The following is a 24,020-nucleotide window of genomic DNA, read 5'->3' on the forward strand; positions in this document are numbered from 1 at the left end:
ACGGGAGCGGCCACAACGGTGAGAGGCCCGTGTACCACAAAAAAAAAAAAAAAAAAAAAACACAACCATTTTCAGTATCAGTTGATACTATCGAGCAAACACAGACCTCTTTAGCTCCACAGTGGAGCACAAGGCTGCCCCCATGAGTCTTGGACAGTTCCAAAATTACATGTCCTTTTTCAGTTGTTATGGGCAAATGATAACTAATTTCATTACCTTTCTTTTTCAGGTCCAACAGCAGGCTTCTTACTAGGAACATTCTAATTGAAGGTGACTAAAATCTGGCATTTGGAAAGTAAAATGGCATGAAGATTACTAAAAATCTCTGCTTCAGTGTTCCACTAGGAGGCCTGGCTGCCCTGAACCCCTGGCGACCTGGCAAAACTCCTGTATGTGCCAAGAGCTGGAATTCCCACTATTTGCAGGAAGGCGTCTTTCATAGCAGCGAATTATCAGCCTTGTGTGGAGTTAGTCATGCTGCTATTCTTACTTTTTTAAAAAGTAAATTACCTTTAGCTCTATCATTATCAGCTTTGTTTTGGATTGGAAGGTTGACCTCACAATGTGTAGAACTGCATATCTGCATTAATGTTATTCTTGGTCTGTAACTCTCCAATGACTGAGACTTTAAGAGATGCATTATGGTTTAAGTATTCCTATTGCAGTAGCCAGATGTATACACAACCCACTCAAAATTAGTTGGTGTGGTGATAGTTCCTTTGTGACACGCTGTTTGTAAGCAGATGCTACTTAAGTTACTTGCAACATAATCTCAACACATGTAAAAATATACTTTTACACTTACAGGACATTGTTTTATAATATAAACCCTTATATACAAAGTCTGCAAGATGTGCATTGTGCTTATCTACAGATCATTACTACTGAGTTTTGTTTCCCAGTTGAAAGTGGGGAGGCCAGATGGACCTGTAGTCTTTGTCATGCTATAGTGTCACAGAGCAAACACCTGTGCCAGTACCTGTCATTTTCCAGATCAGATGCTGCCCAAGTGCTCTATGTATACATACAACATAACGTTAGGCCCACCAGGTTTTCCCAGAACCAAGGGGGAAGTTCTGACTACAACCCTGCCAGACCAACTGCCGCAGCCTTTCCCAGCTGCTTCCTCACGCCAGAGTCAAAGGTCTTGGCATCAAGATGAGCTGAAGACGAAGAAGGCATCCACCACCCCCACTCCCACCCGAGTCTTGTCCACAGAAAGCTCTTCCCAGACTCACACCTAGGAACGGGGTGTCCGGGAGGCCTACAGCGTAGGCCCGGGGGTCTTCCCTGATCTGTTTTTCAAACTACACCCGGAGTCAGCATCTCTCCTGAGACTTTTCAGGGATTTTCAGATGAGCCGCAGGGCTAAAGCAGCTCAGCTAGGCTGCAGGGGCCCAGGTTCCCCCAGACAGTGAATTAGAGCCTGGTGAGTCCAAAAGAGAGTCCAGCTTTCACCCGGGTACAGGCTCTGGGAAGATGTCCCAGCCCCAAAGGGAGGGTTTGGACTCCCAAACCAGTCCCCTAACCTGGCACCAGGTCTCACCCCACCACAACCACTCCATTCAAGGGCAGAGGAGTCACAGATTTCACCAGCAAGCCTGACCATCGGAGGGCTCCAACACGTCTCCCTCTGCTCCCTGCCAGGACAGACCCCCACTGCCACCCCACCTCGGCAGGCATTCTGTGCCTGCGGGTCAGGCTCTGCTCTGGGAACTGCCAGTGGAGAGGTGGCACCAGGGCAGGGAGAGATGAGGGGCACAGCAGATCCATGGGGCTTCGGAGCCTTTGTCAAGGGGCTGGGACTGCTCCCAGGCTGTTATCAGCCCTCAAGAGTACGGGCGCTCCCTGGGTGGGGCTTCTGATGCCCCAGTGCCCAAGGGTAATGACATCAGGCAGTGTGCTGAAGTCTCTGTTACTGGCTTAAGCCAAGGGACTCACTCCCTGTGCATTCTCTGGGTCTGCTTAGCATAAGTCCTTGAGGAGCAACGAAGTCAGAGGTTCAGGTCCCAGCCTCACCATGACCTCAGAGAGCCTTCAAGCCCTGCAGGCCTCAGTTTTCCCGTCTGTGAAATGAGAGAGTTACATAAGATTGAATCAAAGGGTTTTTGCCCTGAGTGTGTTCTTTTGTTCCTTTATGTACATTCCAGATCCTTGTGCTCCATACATGAGCGGCTCTCGAGGACACCCATGTAACCACATCCTGGGACGCATACTTGAGGAATCGTGTGTTTGTGCTGGGGGAGGGACACCCCAGAACAATATCCTCCCCCATCCCCTCTCAATAGGAGGAAGCCAGTGGCTTCCTCCCTTTCCTGCCTCCTGCCTCCTGTGTGCTGGCAAGGCTGAGGACCACGCGGACAAGAGGGGAGGGGAAACAGTCCAACAGTCCCCAGGTCTGTCCTTATCACAACCCTCCCCCACCTCAAGTGACCCCAGTCCAGGACCTTCCAGGCCACACCCATCCCCAGCCTTGTAGGGGCCGGACTAGGGGGGCCCAGAGGCCCAGAAGCAGGATAAGTCCTCCCCACCCCTCTCCCCGGCCCGCCTCCCACCCAAGCTAACTCATTTCCTCTTCCTCCCCAATACCAACACACACTGACAGCACAGGCTGAGCAGCCAGACCCAGAGTGACTGACCGTGGGCCCCACTTGTCCCGGCTGGCCTGGTCAGCCTCTGGATTATGGTCTGGCTGGAGCCCCCTTTGCTGCTCCCCATCTTCTTCCTGGCTTCTCATGTTGGTAAGTCTGCCCTGAACCTCCCCCCACCCAACCCCCAAAGCCTGACTCCCCCCAGAAAACCCTATCATCACTGCCATCACTTTCCTCTGCACCCTGATCCGCTGGAAAGTGGGATCAGGGCCTGGAAAACCCAGACAGGCACTAAGGATCGGGGGAGGGGAGCAGCCACTGACTGTGTTGGGTGTGCACATCAGTGGGGAACAGCAGGGCCTCGGCCCGTGAAGCTTTCAGTGGGTGCTCATATGGTCAGTGTGTGGGACTCACTCAATTATTCATTTATCAAGCGTTTATCAAGCACCAACAATATTCCAGGAGCTGTGCTAAGTGACAGGCCATTAGTTGAGAGGCAGACAGCCGCTAGATCTGTACAATAGATTAAATGGTGCGGACCTCCTACGGCTGTTACTGGGTTTAAAGGAGGTAATTTACACAGAGCACTTGGTAAGAGCTTCTGAATAAGCGGTAGCCGATTCCTTCAGTGTGGTGCCCAAAGAGGATTAGAACGCAAAGGCCGCCTAGAGTGGTTCATGGTCTAGTGGGGGACACAGGACACCAGGTGAGCGCTGAACAGATAGACACAGAGGAGCACCGAGGAGTCAGCTTACTCTGCTTCAGGGTAGGAGATGAAAAGGGATTCGGAAATAACTTCACTAAGAGGGGTGGTCTTCATTCCAGGCAGCCAGAACAATAGATGCAAGTCTCAGAGGCGGGGAAGTGCATAGGAGAGAGGGTTCCTGGAGGGAACCCAGCAGGAGGGGCAGTGTGAGCAGCAGAGGGCTCAAGAGCAAGCACTGCATCCTGAGGGCAATGGGGAGCCATGGAAGGTTGTAGGCCAGAGAGTCACAAGGCCTTAGAGGGATCACTTTGGACGATGAGTTGAGGAAGGAGGAGTGTGGCTGTCAGGATGGTCCAGGGGAGTAAGGATGAGGGTTAACAAGGGCGGGCTTGGGAATGGGGATGAAGCCAAGAGGCTTTGAGGAAATAGAATTTTGTGACTAATTGGAGCAGCCAGAGTAGTGCTCCGAGGTGTAGACTTTTAGAGTCAGACAACCAGTTTCTGCCAGTTACTCATTGTAAGACCTTGTGCAAGTTATTTCTCTGAGCCTTAATTTGCCAGCTATAAAATTGGGGTGATAACATCTACCTCCCAGGAGAGCTGGGATGATAAAATGAGAGAACATAAGTAAAGTACCTGGCATATCAGTGACCTCCAATAAACATTAATTACTATGAGAGCAGGAGTATGAGATGACTCCAAAGCTTGTATCTCAGGCGGGTTTTGCCGTCTGCTGAGGCAGGGAGCCCAGAGAGGAGCAGGTTTGGGAAGAGCTGATGGAAAGCAGGCCCGAGCTGAGAGGCCATCCATGGGTTACTGACTCAGAAGTGATAGTGAAAGCCCAGAAGGGGATGAGCTTGCTAGAGGAAGCGTCGTGAATAATTATCATGAGCCTCCTCTGTGGATGGAAAGACATCAACTTCTGGAGGGTGTGAGGACCCAAAGGAAAACAGGTGCTCGGCACAGGACAGACAGTCAGCTTCATTCACTCATGGCAGCCTCTCAAAGAATAGCCATTGATAAGTGAAGTAGCACTTAAACCAACTAACCACTTGGCAGTGAACAGGCAGGGACAGAGTAGGAGGGGCTCGGGAAGGTGTGGGCCCCGGGGCTGAGGAGGCTGGCAGGGCTCAGCCAGGCCTGGACTCCAGCTCTGCTTGGTCCCTCCTGGTTCCTGTCTCACACTGTGTGCCCCAGCCTTTCACTCCACACCTTTACTCAGGCTGTGCCCTCTGCCTAGAATGCCCCTCCTACCACTGACCTCTCCCTGTCCTCATTCTGACCCCTCACCGTACCCTGCTCAGCTTTAAGACCCTCAAGCTGTATCTCCCAGGAGGCACCTGTTCATCCTCTGCCTCCCCCATGCCTAGTTAGGCATCCCTTCTCTGTGCTCCCCACACAGTGTCCTGCATTTGATGGGTAGGTCCATGTCTGTCTCCCCATGGGGCCCAGAGCCCTTTGGAAGGCAAAGACCAAGGTCCACCTGGTGTCTCTGTGTGTTTCAGCCCCAACTCTGCCCTAGGGTCTGCCCTCCCTGCTTCTGGCCTTTTGCTGGGCCCAGAGCTCTCTCCCTTTCTGCCCCATAATCACCTGGCTGCAAAACCCAGCCTCTCCCACCTTCAATCCCAGCACAACAAACAGGTCCAGATTTCTGGAGTGATAGGGAGGGGTCCCTCCAAGACACTTCTGATGTCTCGGCTGGGTGGGGGGCGGGAGGGCAGGGAGAGCGGCTCCCCTTGGCAGAGCAGCTGTAGACACAGGTCAGGAAAGGGGACTGCCGGGAATAGAGGAAATGGAGACGGGGCACATAGATCATTCTTTCTTTCCGAAGGCTGGGCTGTAAAGGGAAGCCATCTGGCAGGAGAAGGGAGGGGATGGGGAAGCCAGAGAAGGGGCTTTGTTTTTGTTTTTGTTCTTTTAGGATGAAGAGACTTGAAGGAAAGGGGCCAGTGCTCCGGGAAGGGGCCTGGGACAGGAAGGGACGGGGGTGGACGTGCCTGATAAAATTCAGTGCCTGGGGGGCGGGCGGGGAGAGGGGGGGAGAGGAGGGGAGGACAGGGGAGAGGCTGGGAGGAGAGGGGCAAGAGGGGGAGGGCGGGGCCCTGCCAGATACGGAGCCCGGTATCCCGGTCCAGGCGCTGCGGTGGACCTGACACTGCTGGCCGACCTGCGCCTGACCGAGCCCCAGCGCTTCTTCCTGACCTGCGTGTCCGGGGAGGCGGGGGCGGGCAGGGGCTCGGACGCCTGGGGGCCCCCGCTGCTGCTGGAGAAGGACGACCGCATCGTGCGCACGCCCCGGCCCTGGCAGCCCCTGCACCTGGCCCGCAATGGCTCGCGCCAGGTGACGCTGCGCGGCTTCTCGCAGCCCTCCGACCTGGTGGGCGTCTTCTCCTGCGTGGGCGGCGCGGGGGCGCGGCGCACGCGCGTCCTCTACGTGCACAACAGCCCAGGAGGTGAGTCCGGCCGCCGGCGGGGAGGAGGGGCAGGAGGGGCTGCCCTTGACCCCTGACCCCGCCCTCCATCCGCCTCGCAGCCCACCTGCTCCCAGACAAGGTCACACACACGGTGAATAAGGGCGACACGGCAGTACTTTCCGCGTGGGTGCGCAAGGAGAAGCAGACAGATGTGATCTGGAAGAGCAACGGTGAGAGGGGCATCTGAACTGGGTGGGCAGGTAAACCCCATAGCTCTGACACCCCAACATCTCCGTGGCCCTCAGTGTTCCCAGTTTTGGCCCCTGACACAGCACCTGTTACCCCCACTGGCCAACCTCCGGGGCGCCCCCTCTCTCCTGCACCAGGTCCATGGGAAGCACCTGCATCCAACTCATCTCTAGCTGTGAGATGTCCTCCTACTGCGCCCAGAGGACCAGCAGCCTCGTGGTCAGCTACCTCCTTCCCTGTCACCCCCAAATTAGTGCTATGTTAACCCCTCACGTTGGACTCTCCTCTGAGAGTTAGCAGGTGCTATCACATTAGCCCGTCTGGCAGGGAGCAGCAGTCCCCATGCTGAAGAAGCGAACGGGTAACAAAGTCCCAGTCTTCTGGGAGGGAGGTTTGGCCTCTTCCAGAGATTTGTCAAGACACGTGCAGGGGCCTGGGCAGGCCTGGGGATCTCAGCCCAGGCCTGCCCCCATCCTGGCCCTATCAGGCCCTCTGGCCACCCCATAGAAGGAAGCAGTTTTCCTGTGTGGCCCCACAGATTCCTGCCTCAGCTCTCACACCCACAGCCCTTTGGCTGACCCATGTGTCCCTGGGCTCCTGAGGGAGGAGGACCCTTCTCTTGGGCCAAGGGGTTTGCCTCCTGAGCTCCAGGCCCCCCGAATTGATGAGAGATGTGGAGAGTCAGGTAGACCTGCGTTCCCTAGAATCTCTGTTCCGTCCCGAGCAAAGAGGCAAGAAGGGGTGGGGCAGACACAAGGACCCTGATATTAGGGTCCACACGTCCTGGAGGGAGAGGCTCCTGGGAACTAGCTGCACGAAGAAGAGGGGAAGAACATTCCAGGAGGAGGATTGATAAGAGCAAAGGCAGGAAGCTGTGAGATACCACAGTGTTTCTAGAAGAGATACAAGCAATTCAGGAACTCAGGAATGTTAGGAGTCAGGCAGGATGTGGAGAGGTATGGGCTACACAGTGGCCAAACTGGTGAAAATGATTTGCTAAGGAGTCAGATGTTGTCTTGAGGGCAGTGGAGAGCTACGGAAGAGCTTAAGCAGGGGAGCTACTGCGGAATCTATCGGAGAAAAATCTCACTGGCTGCTGAGTGAAGGACGGACAGGAAAGGGGGAGACTGGAGGCAGAGAGACTGCTTGGAAGGCTGTGGGAGGCTGGGAGCAGGGTGGTGGCAGTGCACGTGGAGAGGAGTGGGCAGCTTTAGGAGACGAGGGGGAGATTGAACCGGACTTGGTGATTTACTGAGTGGTTGGTGGAGCATGGAAAAGAGGATGCTTCCCAGCTTTCTGGCTTGGGTCCAGACACTCGCTGGTGCCTTTCCCCAGGTCTGCTCACTCTGCCTGGTGCACGTTGATGTGACTCAGGCCGAGGTGGGCAGAGGGAGGGAACACCAGCTCTTGTGTGATGGTGAGGCCCCTGACCCGTTTATGCCCCCAGGATCCTACTTCTACACCCTGGACTGGCATGAGGCCCAGGAAGGGCGGTTTTTGCTGCAGCTCCCAAACGTGCAGCCGTCATCAAGCGGCATCTACAGTGCCACCTACCTGGAAGCCAGCCCACTGGGCAGCGCCTTCTTTCGACTCATCGTGCGGGGTCAGGAGCAGCGGGCAGAGGTGGTGGGTGGTGTGGGAGGCTGGGAGCCCTATGGTTCTTCCTGTGGACCCCCTGCATCCTCTGGTCCCCCAGGGCTGCCTCAGTCCTCAGCAGCAGTGGTCCAGTGGGTGAGGGTCAGCTGCTGAAAGCACATTCCTGCAGGTTGTGAGGCAGGGCACTGGGGACAAGACTGTACCAAGGAATGCCCGGGCTGCCTGCATGGAGGTGTCTGCCACGACCAGGACGGCGAGTGTGTGTGCCCCCCTGGATTCACTGGGACCCGCTGTGAGCAAGGTAAGGAGGAGGGGGGCACTAGGACCTGGGCAGGAGAGGATGCCTGGCTGGGGGAAGACTCTCAAACCATGGGCATGGACCTTGGAGGGTGAACATGCCAAGTAGGTCTTGAACCCTGGGGCCCAGCAGAGGCCCCTACACCCGCATGCCCTCTTTCTAGCCTGCAGAGAGGGCCGTTTTGGGCAGAGCTGCCAGGAACAGTGCCCAGGCACATCAGGCTGCCGAGGCCTCACCTTCTGCCTCCCGGACCCCTATGGCTGTTCCTGTGGATCTGGCTGGAGAGGAAGCCAGTGCCAGGAAGGTACGGACTAACCCACCCTCCGTGCTCCCTGACCCAGGCAGTCGGCTACAAGCCCGGCCCCAACCCTTCACTCTGGCCCCGACTTGCACACCAAGACCTCCATGGTCCCCGCTCACTTGGCCAGTGCCCTCTCTACCCAGCCTGTCATTACCCAGGCCCCAGCGGCCCTCGTTGCCCCCTGACCTGTGCCCCTCTAACCACACCCCCTCTGTTCCCAGCCTGTGCCCCAGGTCATTTTGGGGCTGACTGCCACCTCCAGTGCCAGTGTCAGAACGGCGGCACCTGTGACCGCTTCAGCGGCTGCGTCTGCCCCTCCGGGTGGCATGGGGTGCACTGTGAGAAGTCAGGTACGAGCGCGGGGGGCTCTGAGGTCCCTCGGAACAGGTCAGCCTTCACCAGACGCATCTCCCTGGCTCAAAGCCCTGCCCTCAGGGAGCTCACGGTCTGGAAGTTCTCACTGCCAGCCCACATCATCCATACAGGGATGGACAGCACCCCAGAGTGGGTGGGAGCACAGAGGAGGCCCCGACCAGCCTGAGAGAGTCAGGGAGGGCTTCTGGGAAGAGGTGCGATCTGAGATGGGATATGAAGGACAAGAGAAAGATGGCTGGAGAGGGAGCAGGGCAACGGCCTGGGGATTGAGGACTCAGGCTCAGGTACCAGGACAGTGGCGTGAGGGGAGGCTCCAGGAGTGATCAGAGGAGGTCAAATCTTGGGGCCTTTGAATGACAGGCTATAGGATTTGCACTTAATATGAGAGGCCAGCAGGGAATTATTGAAGAGGCACGGGGCTCTCAGGTTTGTGTTTGAGAGAGGACACTGGCTGCTGGGTGGGGAGTGGAAGCAGGAGAGCCTGGAAGACCTGTCACAGGGCCCAGAAACGATGGAAGCCTGAACCAGCGTTCCGGCTGTGAGGCTGGCAAGGGGTCTGGTCTCCGTGTGGGAGGGTATGAGGAGGCGGAAGGTGCAGGAGGTAGACTCAGGAGCAGTCAGAGGTGGGCGTGAGGGCCCTGGAGGAGTTGCACAGGACTTTGCTGGCTTTCAGGCCTGGGTGACTGGGCTGCTGGCAGTACCTCCGCTAAGATGCAGGACTCCGGAGGAGGGGCGCTGTGGCAGTCACGTATCTGCCCTTGCAGGGCCTCCAGGATGCGTGTCCCCTCTCTCCCCAGACCGGATCCCCCAGATCCTGGACATGGTTTCAGAACTGGAGTTCAACTTGGAGACAACACCCCGGATCAACTGTGCCGCCGCGGGGAACCCCTTCCCAGTCCGGGGCAGCGTGGAGCTCCGCAAGCCGGACGGCACGGTCCTGCTGGTCAGTCCGGTGACCCCAGCCCAGGGCCCCTGCCCCTCCAGACCCCTGACCCCTCGGGGCTTTCTGCGGGCTCTGCCCACCGGCCTGACCACAGCTCAATTGGGATCAGGCTGATTGCTGAGGGACCACCACCCAGGCTCTGTCCCCTCGTCAGCCTGGACGAGCACACCTGTATCTGGCGCATGGCACACATTCTCCGTGGTCTGTCCCTTCCCCTGTCTCTCATAGTCCACCAAGGCCATCGTGGAGCCAGATAGGACCACAGCCGAGTTCGAGGTGCCCCGCTTGGCTCTTGGGGACAGTGGGCTCTGGGAGTGCCGCGTGTCCACGTCTGGTGGCCAAGACAGCCGACGCTTCAGGGTCAACGTCAAAGGTCAGTGATGTCCTAGCTGATGCTGCTCAGACTGGGCATCGTAGCAGGAAGGGCAAGGGCATCTAAGGGCACAGCCCAGCACCAGGCAGAGAAGAGGGCTTGTTGTCAACCTGAGGCCTGGGCAGGGCATTGTCCAGGCTGGAGCACAGCTCAGTCCCATCTGGAAAGGGCATCCCATGCCCCAGAAATGGGACACCCTGCAGCCTTGCCCAGGGTGATGCTTCCCCTCTCTACCTCCCCCAAACCCCGCCCCACAGACACACAGTGCCTTTCACTCCACCTCTGGGATGCTGCATCCCCTGACCCCCCAACCCTGAGTCACACCACAGGGCACTCATTGCTAGGAAGGGGAGTGCCTGGGGCTGTGGAGCTCAGAGGGTGACCTGCTTCATTTCCAAAGGTGCTTCCTGGTGAGTAAGGAGGGAGCTGCCAGTGCCCAGGATCACTCAGAGCAGAGCACCCACACCCCGTATAGGTGTCCCTCACCTTCTCCAGCATCATAAGCCTCAGACATTCACAGCCCCTGCGGCCCCTTGGCTTCTCTTTCCCTGTGCTCCTGACCCCGCCCTCCCCTGACGTAAGCCCAGACCTCTTGCTCATCTTCCTCTTTCTCACTGTCAGACTCTGCTTCCCATTCTCTCTCCACGACTCTGTCACCCACCCCGGTGCCCCACCTCCAGCCTTTCTCTTCTCACTCTCCCCAGGCTTTGGGCCCAGACAGTTTGGCTTTGAATCTTCACTACAAACTCTAGCGCCATCATCTAAGCAAGTTACTTATCTCCTCATAGCTTGTTTCTCTCTCTGTGAAATGAGGATATCAGCGCTCCCTTGATAGGGTTACTGTAAAGATTAAATTAGATGATGCTTTTAAGCATTTAGCACAGTGCCTGACACAGGGTATGTGCTCAACGTATGTTGACATTTATTCTTATTATTAGTTAAAATGTCAACTATTCCTAAGATTTCAAATGTTCCCTAGCAACTCCCAGATATGATCTGCAGCCTGGACCCCTCTCCTGGGCCCCAGACCCAATTGGCGGGACCTCTGTGTAGTGGAGGTCTGGTTCTGAAGTCAGCATGGAAGTTACCTGGTGCATGACTCAAGGGCCCACTTTCTATCCAGCCGCCTCCACGTCTAACCTCACATGTGAGCCACAGGCCCAGGGGCTCCATAGGATCCAAACTGGACCTTTCTCTCCCTCCAGACCAGCACTTCCTCCTGACATACTTCTTCCTGCCTGACCCCACTGTTCCCTCCCACCCCCTCAGCCACACCCCTGCACTTCCTTGACCCTCCCCCATCCACCCATCCATCCATCCATCCATCCATCCATCCATTCTTAGAAAATCCATCTGGAAAATGTTTGAAAGAGGCAAGGGAACCAGTTAAGGCATTAATGCAATAATCCGGAGAGAAAAGCTAAGGCAGAAAGGGCAGTGACCATGGGGTGAGGAAACTAAGCAGGAGCACAAAAACTGTTTGGACTAGGATGGGCTGATTTGAGGTGGCCTGGTCAGATAGACCCTGTTCAAACCCTGGCTCCGTGTCTTTAAGCAAGCTGTTCCCTGTCTCTGAGCCTCAGTTTCTTCATTCATAACATAGGGGTGATGAGCCCTGCCTGAAGGCACTTGTCAGGATTAGAGACCATGCACATGAAGCATCCGGGTAGCGCAGGTGCTACATCACCTGCTACCCTTTTTTTTTAAATTAAGAGAGCGATGGATGATGGGGGGAGGGGTAGAGAGTAGGGTGACACTGCCTTGGGTTTCAGCCCCCTCCGTCTGCACCCACCTTGCATGGGCAGAGTGCCCTCCCCCAAACCCCTGTCCAGCCATGCCACTCCCTCACTTCACATCTTTTGGGACATCCTCAGGTTCTTATTGCTGAGTCCCTGCACCCTGAGCTGTCCTCCCTGGGCCCTGGACACTCTGGGCATCTGTTGAACTTGGTCTCTCCCCAACCCAGGGGGTCCCCAGATCTAAACCAAAAGCCAGAGTTGTCTTTGATGCCCAGAAGACAGAGTCTGCTCCTATTTCCAACGACTGGAGGTGCTGTCTGGGCCATGTCTTACCCCGAATCTCCTGGCAGTGCCCCCGGTGCCCCTGACTGCCCCTCGGCTCCTGGCCAAGCAGAGTCGCCAGCTTGTGGTCTCCCCACTGGTCTCCTTCTCCGGGGACGGGCCCATCACCTCTGTACGGCTGCACTATCGGCCCCAGGACAGCACCATGGCCTGGTCCACCATCGTGGGTGAGCGGGGAGAGAGCAGGGTGGGGGGAGCTCTGGGGAAGGACTGGATGTCAGGCAGTGATGAGGGCAAAGGGGGGATGGAAAGGGAGGGAGAAGTGTGTGGAGAAGAGAGGGACTGAAGGGAGAGTGGTGGCTTCTGGAAGGGGTTGGGACTGATAGTGTGTGCTGCACACCCCGCCCCCAGTGGACCCCAGTGAGAACGTGACGTTAATGAACCTGAGGCCGAAGACGGGATACAGTGTCCGCGTGCAGCTGAGCCGGCCAGGGGAAGGAGGGGAGGGGGCCTGGGGGCCTCCCACCCTCATGACCACAGACTGTCCTGGTGAGAGGCCAAGAGTTATCCCTTTCCGCCCCCCAGGGGTTACTGTCCTATGCACTCAGGGTTGTCATGGCTTGTCCACCCCGGGGGTCCCTGCCTTTCCCACTGGAGGTTGTCCCCTGGGGATCACTATCCCGTCCGGCCCCAGGGACCCACCGGACAGTTCTGACCCCCGACCTCTGGCCCCAGAGCCCTTGTTGCAGCCGTGGCTGGAGGGCTGGCATGTGGAGGGCCCCGACCGGTTGCGAGTGAGCTGGTCCTTACCCTCGGTGCCGGGGCCACTGGTGGGCGATGGTTTCCTGCTACGCCTGTGGGACGGGGCCCGGGGACAGGAGCGGCGGGAGAACGTCTCGTCCCCCCAGGCCCGCACCGCCCTCCTGACCGGACTCACACCTGGCACCCACTACCAGCTGGACGTGCGGCTCTACCACTGTACCCTCCTGGGCCCGGCCTCACCCGCTGCTCGTGTGCTTCTGCCCCCCAGCGGTACGCTGGGGAGGGGGTGACGGGCTCAAGACGAGGGAGGACATGGGACGCAGGGAACACAGGAGACCCAAAAGGACATGGGAGGTTATAGGAGCCTGGATGGACATGCAGAGAGCATTGCACGTGAAAACATGCGCATTGGGAGGACCCGGGATGTGAGGCAGACACAAGCACGGGGAGGACATGACCCAGGGAAGGATACAGGATACCAGGAGGACATCGGACTTGGTGGGAACACAGACTGTGGAGGGACATGGGGAGGACCTACGACACTGGGAGGGTCTGGGCCACCAGGAAGAGAATGTATGTAAGGAGAACATACGTGTAAGGAGAACACACATGTCCTTCTTACATGTAAGGAGAACCAGGGGCAGCAGAAGCTCAGGCGTAAAGGAAGCCACAGGGAGAGGGATTCAGCCCAGGAAGGAAGGAGGAGGTCGGCAGAGTGCCTCCCGTTCCGGGTTTGCGGAGCCGGGGACACAGCTAGAGTGGATCTGTCTGACCCCACAGCCACACAGCCTGGTCCCATCTGAGCCCTGCCTTCTCACCCCGTGTCCACAGGGCCCCCAGCCCCCCGACACCTCCATGCCCAGGCCCTTTCAGACTCCGAGATTCAGCTGGTGTGGCAGCGCCCAGAGGCTCCAGCTGGGCCTATATCCAAGTACATTGTGGAGGTGCAGGTGGCTGAGGGCTCGGGAGACCCACTGTGGATGGACGTGGACAGGCCCGAGGAGACGAGCACCATCGTCCGCGGCCTCAACGCCAGCACGCGCTACCTCTTCCGTGTGCGGGCCAGCGTCCAGGGCCCCGGTGACTGGAGCAACATGGTAGAAGAGTCCACCCTAAGCAACGGTGAGAGGGCGGGGCCCAAGAGGACTCCTGGGCCACAGGGTCAGTCTCAATGCTCTCTCCTTCCAAGTGATCCCCTGCCTTGGAGCTAGGGCATCCTAGGCCCCCTCCCAACAAATGACACAAGCCCTGGCACTGCGGACCCTGACCCTTCCCTTCCTATGACCCATTGTCCTAGTGCTGGAAAAATCATGTCATTCCAGAACCATTGGTCCTAGGCATGATATACCTGCTCCCTCCCTGGGACTGGGATCTCTGACCTCTCCCTCTGTGTGACCCCATGGTGGCCTCTGGGTTCCCTGACCCAGGCGTCCCTATGATCTATGCCTCTTATTGGATCCAGGGCTGCAGAGCGAGGGCCCGGTCCAAGAGGTCCAGGCAGCTGAAGAGGGTCTGGATCAACAGCTGGTCCTGGCTGTGGTGGGCTCTGTGTCTGCCACCTGCCTCACCATCCTGGCTGCCCTCTTAACCCTGGCGTGCATCCGCAGAAGCTGCCTGCATCGCAGACGCACCTTCACCTACCAGTCGGGATCGGTCAGTCACCTGTACCCTTCTCAGGGCACATGTGTGCAGACCTTGTGTATATATGTTCCTACCTATACACACATGAGTATTTGTACACTGCGAGTGTGTGTGTGTGTGTGTGCGTGCACACATGGGTGTTTGTGTCATAGGTATAAGACTACATTCAACAACGTGCAAGGGTATGATACTTATCAATAATTTTCTCTATTTCTCTAGAAGTGAACTCAACTCACAGCCCATTTATATTTGTGGTGACATGCTTAACATCCCCAGTTCAGAATCACTCGGTTATTTCCATGTCGCACCACGGTCAATTAGGGCTTCTCCCCCTTCTCACGAGGGGTGATGGAAGCCTGGGAAGCCTGGTGATAACGTAGGGAATGCCTGGGCTCCGTGCCGGCCTCTGTCTGGGCAGGCCGTCCCGCACTTGGGAACCACCCTGCACCGGCACGCATCTGTGACTCATGTCCTCAGCCCTTCCGTAGCCTCCTTCCTGCCAGCAGGGCACTCGCGCTGTGAGTTCCTCGTCCCATCCTCCATCCTTGCAAATCCCAGGGCCTCCTTGGGGAGACGTAAGAACTCCAAGGGGCTTCCCCGTGCCCTGCAGAAGGCAGCGTATTCTATGGCCCTCAGACCCGTTGCTGCAGGCCCTCCTACAGCTGTTGAGCTGGGCCTGTAGCCTCACCTGTCACAGGTGAGGAAGCACAGGCCTCCCCTCTTGTTGGCTTCCCTGTAAGCCTGGCTGAGTTTTCTGTCCTGTCTATGCCCCTCCAGCCAGCAGGCCCACACCGAGGGGCTGGGGGGTGGGGGTGGGGTGCTGGCTCCTCTTCAGGGACCAGGCATCACCTCATCTTGTCACCTCCTCCCAACTCTCTCCTCTGGGGTCTTCCCCACTGTTGTCACTTATGATCTGAACTCTGACCTTGGTCCTCTGTGCCTGGGCTCTTGATATTTACAGCCAGGCTTTGGCATTTCAAAAAAACAAAAAAACAAAAAAACAAAAAACTTCTCTCTCAAGGGCTGATCCTTGTGATACAAAGCCTAGTGTCCGAGGCCATTGTCTCTGCCATGCCTTTAGAAAACTCCCTTCAGAGATTCAATCGGCCTCTTTGTTCCAGGCTGCATTGGCCTCCTTCTGAGGTCAGTGTGTGCAGAAAGCAGCCCTGGCTGTGGCAGGGGAGGGTCACAGGTACGAATGTGGAGGGAAGGAGTAGGAAAGCAGCCTTATATGGGTATAGCACCCCGACATATATCAAGATGTACCCCTGCTACATGCACCTGCGTGCGCGTATGCGTGCGTGTATGCATGAGCGCGTGTGCCGGGCGTGAGTGCATGTGTGCGTCCCTGTGAGTACCCCCATCTGTACGTGCCTGTGTCCCTGATACATGTGTCCCTCTGCTTGTGCTCCTGCTTGAGCACGTGTCCACGTGTAGCTCTCATGGATGCTCTGCATATGGGCCACCACTAGAACATGTGTGTGCATGCTGGTGTGTGCCTTCAGCTGTCCATGTTTTGTGTGAATCCATGTGACCTGTGTCCTCAGCCCTCACCCCTCAAGCTGGGCTGCAGCTCACGTAGGGACCGCACCCACCACCAGGTCTGTCTTAACCCTTCTTTTGGTTCTCATATTGGCAGCGCCCGTGGTCCTGTTCAGCGGTTTCCTCTTCCTGCTCTCAGCCCTGCGCAGGTGGCCCAGCTCCTACTTGGTTGGGGGGAGTGGATGTTCCTCTTTTTTATGCTCTTTCTATCCTCAGGTCCCGGGGTGATTTGAGAGCTATGGGTGGCTACCAAGTGGGTGGACAGGGGTAATCTCTGCTTCCACTGCTGTGGAGAAGAAAACCCATCCACTGGCTCCCAGCAGCTCAGGGCTTAGCATGGAGTAGGTGCACAGTAAATGTACCCTAGCTCACTGCCTAGGGCTGGAATCCCCTCCAAAGCGTCCTTGGTGACAAAAACAAAAAAACAAAAAACTGGTTGTGGGATGAGCACAATAAGGGGAAGCTCATTACTCCCCATCACAGTTCATTCCAGTTCCTTTCAGTTTTAAATGTTAGGAGTATCATCCTTCCATCGACTCATGCCGTGGCTTCTAGCAATTTTACCCACTCCTTGTTCCTCCAAAGCCCCACACACCTGATCCCCAGGTGGCGGCCTCTGCACTTCTCTCCTTGGACATCTGTCCACCCAACAGCCCACCTATGGCTCCATCTCATATGATTCTGTCTCAGTATGTGTCCTGTGTCTGACTGTTCCTGGCTGGCCACCAGGGTGCCCTCTGTCTGAGTCTCTGTCCATTTGTCTAACCACTCTTTGTCTGCCTATCTGTGCATCTTGCTGCCCCTGTCTCTTGTGTGGACTGTCTGCCCACTTGTCCCATCCTATGAAGGGTGAGGAGACCATCCTGCAGTTCAGCTCGGGCACCTTGACACTGACCCGGCGGCCAAAACCACAGCCCGAGCCCCTGAATTACCCAGTGCTGGAATGGGAGGACATCACCTTTGAGGATCTCATTGGGGAGGGGAACTTCGGCCAGGTCATCCGGGCCATGATCAAGAAGGACGGACTCAAGATGAATGCAGCCATCAAGATGCTGAAAGGTCTGCTGCGAGTGACTCCTGCCCAAGCCCTGACCCTCTCCTTCGTCCCACAATCCCAGGCCCCACCTGGCTTCCACCAGCAACTGACACCAGCCCTCACCAGCCCATACCCTTTCTCCAGGGTTATTTTCGGCAAAAGTGATATTGGATTCTTTACACAGAGTATGCCTCTGAAAATGACCATCGTGACTTCGCGGGAGAACTGGAAGTTCTGTGCAAACTGGGGCATCACCCCAACATCATCAACCTCTTGGGGGCCTGTGAGAACCGAGGTGAGCCCCCAACTCATCACCTACCACTTCTTCCAAACCCCCATTATCAGCCGTCACCTTTGCATCTGTAGCTTGCGGGAAGCTTCGGGACACCGAAGCATCACTATTGGTTCTCCTTTGTGCACCAGGTTCCCTGTCTAGTACCATGGGGTGCCTGCTACCACCCCAGGTTGCCTGAGTATAAACCACCACCCTGTATTCCTCACCTCCCAGGTTACTTGTATATCGCCATTGAATATGCCCCCTATGGGAACCTGCTTGATTTCCTGAGGAAGAGCCGGGTCCTGGAGACTGACCCAGCTTTTGCTCGAGAACATGGAACGGCCTCCACCCTCAGCTCCCGGCAGCTGCTGCGTTTTGCCAGTGATGCTGCCAATGGCATGCAGTACCTGAGTGAGAAGCAGGTGTGTGTGAGTGTGTGTTGGGGGAGGTGAGGGGAGACCATCGAGCGGACTTCAGGAGATTAAATCAGCAGACTCTAATTGATGTGGGATTGAAGAATAAAGAGGGACGCGACCCCATCCTGTCCTGGAGGTGTGGGTGAGAACACAGGGTGAGAAGCAGGTCTGAAAAAGGTGTTGCGTTTGAAGCATCCGAGGGATATCATGGTGGAGGTGTTGGCTTAGCGGTTGTACAAGCCAGCCTAAAACTCAGGAGGGAGGCCTGGGCCGGGGACGACAGTCTGGGAGCTGTCACTTCACAGTTGGTGACACTGGTTGCCAGGGAGTGGGTGAGACTCACCAGGAGAGGCTGGAGGCTAGAACAGACAGGGGAGGCCCGAGCCCAAGTTCGAGGACACCCCGCTTGAATGAAAGGAGAGAGGGGACAGTTGAGACCGAGGGGAGGCATTTTGAAGTTATTAAAGTTTTGAGTATCTTTGAAAGCAGAGGGGAAGGGGCCAAGATAGAGGGAGGGGTGATGGAGAGGGGTCTCTGAGGAAGGTGGAAGGCCCAGTGGGGAGGATCTGGAACTCAAGGGAGAGATCACTTTGGGCAAGAGAAGGGCCTTTCCACGCTCATCAGTGGGGTGGGGGTCAGGGAGAGGTCAGGAAAGACGGGGTCAGGGAGCATGCAAAGAGGAGAAGGTGCAGTGTGGTCACTGGGGAAAAGCCCACCTTCATCCCAGGAGAGGGATATAGCCTGAACTTGGCCGTGGCCCAGGTCACTGGAAGGAAGGGATGACAGCCAGCACTGTGGTTCTTCTCAGGCAGGAGCTTCTGATCCAGGATGAGGCCTGGGTTGGGGGCAGAAGAGTAAGGGGCTACTAAAGGCATGGAGGGACCCACGAAGCCAGCCGCGGGGCCAGACCCCTCGCTGGCCCCGGAGTCTGTGGCTCACTCATCCCCCATCTTTCCTGACTTCTGACCGTGCCTGCAGTTCATCCACAGGGACCTGGCTGCCCGAAACGTGCTAGTCGGAGAGAACCTGGCCTCCAAGATTGCGGACTTCGGCCTTTCTCGGGGGGAGGAGGTTTATGTGAAGAAGACGATGGTAAGTCTCACTGGGTCCCCCTCTCAGGGCCAGGCCTGGCCCTGCCTCCCAGAACCTGCTAAACAGCCCCTTTCTCATCACCTGACCCCTCAAACCCACTCTCTCCCAGGGGCGTCTCCCCGTGCGCTGGATGGCCATTGAGTCTCTGAACTACAGTGTCTATACTACCAAGAGCGATGTGTGAGTGTGGGGGGCAGGGGCGGGAGGGTTTGGTCCCCCGAGGTTGCTTGTAGGTGTAACCTGGACGCACCTGAGAGATGTCTCAGGTAGTCCAAGACATGACTTGGCCATCCCTATGGTGTGTTCCAGGTGTGACACAGGTGTGACAGATGTGTCTCAGGTATACCTTGGCCATGCCCAGCATCTTAGTGGGAAGGCATGGGGCTAGCTGGAAGGAAGTTTCAACTTGGCAGGTGTGTCAGGAGTAGGATTGGAGTAGGGGTGGTTTAGGGCTATATTTGACTAAGAGACTGGAGGATGCCTTGGAGAGGCTTGGGGATGCTGGTGGATAACACCTGGGTGAATGGAGAGACTACTCAAAGAATGTTCTCGCCTTCCTCTCTGAAGGGCAGGTCATCCCCACCTGAGGACCTAACCAGAGCATGACCCCCAAGACGCCCTCTCTGCACTCCCTCCCCAAACAGCCATCCTGGCACACCCCTTCCCTTCTCTCCAGGGAGCCTGGCCTGCCCAGCGCTCCAGCCCTGGCTCTGCCCCTTGCCCCAAGCCCTTTGGCCTGGCCTGCCCGGCTCACTATCCACCACACCACCACCCCTCTGATAACTACTTGCCTACTTCCTGCTTCTGCCCCAAACCCCTGAGATTCCCTCCCCCACACTAGGACTTCCACCCTGGCCTCAGCCACCTCTAACCTGCACAGCTTTTGTTACAATATAAGAGGCAGTTAAGAGCAAGGGCTTTGGAGCGAGACTGCCAGGGTTTGAATCCCAGCTCTGCGACTTACAAGCTGTGTGGCCTTGGGTGAGCTAGCTAAGCTCTCAGTGCCTCTGTGTCTCCATCTGTAAAATGGGGATAATAATTGTACCTATACCATAAGGTTGGTGTGAGGGTTAAATGAATTAACATATACATTAAATGATCGGTGCCTCGCCTACGGTAAGTGCACAGTAAAAATGTTAGCTATGATTACATTAAGCCTGGGAGGCTGTGAAGGAGTTTCAGAGACAACAGCTGGCCAAGGCCAGACCCTTGCAAAGTAGATACACACAGGGGCTGGGAGGGGCTGCACACCTGGGGTAGGTAGACACTAAGCTGCTGGGCCCCGGGGCCTAGAAGGTAACTAAGTACATCCTTCTCATTTCAGTTGGTCCTTTGGGGTCCTCCTCTGGGAGATCGTGAGCCTTGGTGAGTCCCTGACCCCTGTTCCCGAGAGGGTCCCCACCTTATCCCTACGCCGCCCCCCCCTCCCTCCTGGGCCCTGGGCTGAGAGAGCATTGCCCCTCCTGCAGGGGGCACCCCGTACTGTGGCATGACATGTGCCGAGCTCTATGAAAAGCTGCCGCAGGGCTACCGCATGGAGCAGCCTCGCAACTGTGATGATGAAGTGTGAGTCCCCTCAGCCTTGAGCCCCGGGAACCCTGTCACCCCAGCAGGCCCTGACCCTCACCTCAGCGATCCCCCACCTGCAGGTACGAGCTGATGCGGCAGTGCTGGCGGGACCGTCCGTACGAGCGACCCCCCTTTGCCCAGATCGCGCTGCAGCTGGGCCGAATGCTGGAAGCCAGAAAGGTGAGGAGACTCGGGGGACGGGGGCTGGTCTCGCCGAGCTCACAGGGGTGCCCTCTCATAGGAGCCAGAGAGCAGCAGCCTCTGTGTCCCTGTCCCCACCACTAGCTGCACCACAGCTAGGCCAGGCCCTGGGATGCAGCCCCCCTTTCCAGCTCTCACTGGGTTGGACACCAGGCCCTTCTAAACTCTTCCAAGGCCACTGATTAGCCTCAGCAGCAAGTCATTGTCCCAGGTCCCAGGTCCCAGACTCCCTGCCTGTCCTCTGCTAGGGCCATCAGCCCACTCTCATCTGGGACACCTCACCTGGCACAGAGCCAGAGTGGAATCATGAATGGTCAGCTCACCAAATGGATGGAGGATGAATGAATGACCCAGTAACTGAATGAATGAATGAATAGAATTAGTGGATGGATGATACAATAATCATTCAAATAAACATGTAATTAAATAACTGAAACTAGTAACCATATAAATAAATGAATTATCAAATAAATATAAGTGAAGAAATGCATCAAAATGAGTAATGTGAAGAGTTCGTCATATGAATTAATTAATGACTAAGTAGTTAAAGGAAATATAAAACTATCTTAAGAATGAAGGAATAATCAAATAACCAGAAAAATGGGTAAATCATCAAAAATAGTCTTATAAATAGATGAATAAGTAAATGAATGGATGAATGCATTAGCAATCAATTCATCGGATAAGGGCGTGAAAAAACTCCCATCGAACAACTGTGTCAAGGGTCTCTCACGTGAGCCCCCAGCTGTGGTCTGATGACCTTGCTGCTCTGGGCTGGTGAGGACCACCCTTGGCCATGGGGTCACCTTGAGTCTCCGAAACAAATCTGTGTCCCTTCAAATACCCCAACCACATGGAAGTCAAGGACCTCCAGGGCAGGCGCGCCCCCACCCCTGGCCCCCACTAAAGCGTGCTCTGCTTCCCAGGCCTATGTGAACATGTCGCTGTTTGAGAACTTCACGTATGCGGGCATTGACGCTACAGCTGAGGAGGCCTGAGCTGCCATCCGGCCAGAACGTGGCTCTGCTGGCCAGAGCAACCTCGGCTCTTCAACCTGTGACTTCTGATCCTTGTCGCCTGAGCTGCCTCAAGGAATTGTTTTTTAACTTAAGGAAGAAAAAAGGGGATCCAGGGATGGGGTGGGCTTGTGGGGGGTGGGTCCTCATCCTTTGCAGTTGCTCCCAGTGCCTCCTGAATTACTGACGGCTACCCTCACGTCCTTCGTTCTAGTTCAGCTGCTCCACGTTTGTGCTCTTCCGTTCCCTGCCCTCAAACCCCTGCTTCAGCCCCTCCCCTCAAGCCAGCACTCACACCACTAACATGCCCCCACTCCTAGCCTTGTAATCAGGAAAAATAAATGCTCTGAGAAGCTCCATCCGATGTCTACCTTTTACTGCTGGTCAATTCCAGGGAAAAGTTAAGCCAAAGAGGGAGAAACTGGACTTTCCAGGAAAAGAAATGCTATCCCTGGTTACACTGTCGTTATTCCAAGCCCTCTACGGGGCTTGCCTCTCCATGATGGGAGATATTCTTGAAGACCCATTTTATACATACACTGCCCCCACATCTCCGTCATAATGAGAAGTCCAGTTCTCCCCTGGTCTCTTCCCAGCTTTCCAGCCTCTATCACCAATATGTCTCCCTAGGTAGCTGCCAGCCTAGGATTCTTTGCTCTGTCCAAACAGTCCCTCCCAGGATCGGCTCTAGGCCAGCCTCAGCTCAAACTGACACCTCAGCACCAGACAGATTCTGGCCTGTCTCGAGCTCCCATTTTCCTTATGTCTCTAGGCGGCCTTCCCTGGCTTGGTACTGCCCGGCTTGTGGGCCCCAAAGGAAGAAAGCAGAGGTCACTTCCAACTTCAGCCAGCCACGGTAGGATTCCTTTGCCTTCCTCAGAGTCTCTAAGTGTGTGGGGAGGTGATCCCTGTACTGAAAGCTAGTCCCAAATCACTACCCCATGCTGTGTGGCCTTCAGGTTTGCCCATCCTTTTGATTTGTCACTGCTGGCCTCAGATTTCTCTCCCACTGGTCCTTAAGAAACAAGACTTGTCTTGCTTCTCACATTTTTTCAGCGAATCAGATAAAATCGAAGAAGACATAAAGATAGGATGGTATTGTGGTTAAGAGCACAGATACTGGAATCACACAGACCCATGTCCAAGTCCCTGCTATATCACTTACTATCTGTGTGACCATGGTCAACTCACTTAACCTCTCTGAGCTTCAGTTTTCTCCTCTGAAAAATGAAGTTAGTAACAGCTACCTCACTGCTGTTAGCACTAAATAAGATTACACTGGGACATTTTTCATAGCTATGACCTTGGACATAGTGTTCAGCAAGTGTCAGCTGATATCATTATACACAAATGCAGGAAGTTGGGGAAGGGGGTGATTATCAGAATCTGTATTCCAAAAAGACTTGAGTGGTTAGAGAGTGGAGCTGAATTTAAGAAGAAGAAATTAACTGGAGTAAAGTGGAGGCTATGCATGCTAGGGGAGATGGGATTTGCTAGAATGAAATTCCATTTCAGATCTACTGCAGGGATATTTCCAGGTCTTGGATGTGGGGATTAAAAAGTTATCTCTGGGGCTTGCCTGGTGGCGCAGTGGTTGAAAGTCCGCCTGCTGATACAGGGGACACGGGTTCGTGCCCTGGTCCAGGAAGATCCCACATGCTGCGGAGCGGCTGGGCCCGTGAGCCATGGCCACTGAGCCTGCATGTCCGGAGCCTGTGCTCCGCAACGGGAGAGGCCACAACAGTGAAAGGCCTGTGTAACGCAAAAAAAAAAAAAAAAAAGTTATCTCTGGTAGGGACCAATATATAAACAAAGATGCCCCTGTGGGGTGACAGGTATGTAAACAAACAATAAAATACAGTGGTGTATGCTATAAGAGAGGGAGACGGGACCTGTGGGATACATAGCAAGGAGATGCAGTCGGGAAGGCTTTTCTAGAGAAGGTAACATTTTAATATGGGCCATGAAGAAGAAGCAGGAGCTTGACAGAAGAAAACACCTGGCAGAGGAAACAGCACCTGTGGCATGTGGTATGTTCAGGAGCTGCAAAGAATTCCCTGCGTCTGGAACAAAAGGAGAACATAGCTCCATGAGGGTAATGACCCCAGAGAGGTGACAGGGGCCAGCCCATACTGAACCTTATAGGCAATGTTAAGGATATGGGTCTTTATCCTAAGGGCAAAGGGCAGCCATAGAAGAGCTGGATGCAGGGGTGTGTCATGATCAGATCTGCATTTTTGAAAAGATCACTGGTTACTCTGTGGAGGATGGACTATAGAGGAACAAAATGACATCCCTATAAATTAGGCACCTTAAATAAAATGGACAAATTCCTAGAAAGACAGGAACTACCAAATTGACTCAAGAAAAAATAGGTAATCTAAGTAGACTTATGACAAGTAAAAAGATTAAATTAGTAATCAAAAAATGACCTACAAAGAAAAGCCCATGCCCAGATGGCTTTGCTGGTGAATTCCACCAAACATTTAAAGAATAAATACAAAATTTTCACAAACTCTTCAAAAATAGAAGAGGAAAGAATAGCTCCCAATTCATTCTGTAAGACCAGTATTACCCTGATACACAGAGCAGACAAAACAT

At 55.4% G+C, this 24,020-nt stretch overlaps 1 protein-coding gene across 1 annotated transcript; it reads left to right on the forward strand.

The window, feature by feature from the left end:
• The first annotated feature begins 2,584 nt into the window (after nt 1–2,584).
• On the forward strand, nt 2,585–21,783 carry TIE1 (tyrosine kinase with immunoglobulin like and EGF like domains 1). The gene is made up of 23 exons (XM_082612653.1): nt 2,585–2,741; nt 5,433–5,750; nt 5,831–5,941; nt 7,408–7,563; nt 7,726–7,857; nt 8,018–8,158; nt 8,377–8,505; nt 9,328–9,473; nt 9,702–9,846; nt 11,936–12,094; nt 12,279–12,416; nt 12,603–12,899; nt 13,461–13,751; nt 14,092–14,282; nt 16,661–16,871; nt 17,033–17,143; nt 17,357–17,547; nt 18,520–18,633; nt 18,743–18,813; nt 19,958–19,998; nt 20,103–20,199; nt 20,283–20,382; nt 21,330–21,783. The coding sequence occupies exons 1-23, from the start codon at nt 2,684–2,686 to the stop codon at nt 21,399–21,401; spliced, it is 3,420 nt and encodes a 1,139-aa protein (XP_082468779.1). The 5' UTR covers nt 2,585–2,683; the 3' UTR covers nt 21,402–21,783.
• Nucleotides 21,784–24,020: the final 2,237 nt, after the last annotated feature.

Source organism: Mesoplodon mirus, assembly GCF_964341445.2.
Source record: "Mesoplodon mirus genome assembly, chromosome: 3".
In the NCBI taxonomy this organism is placed as follows: domain Eukaryota; kingdom Metazoa; phylum Chordata; class Mammalia; order Artiodactyla; family Ziphiidae; genus Mesoplodon; species Mesoplodon mirus.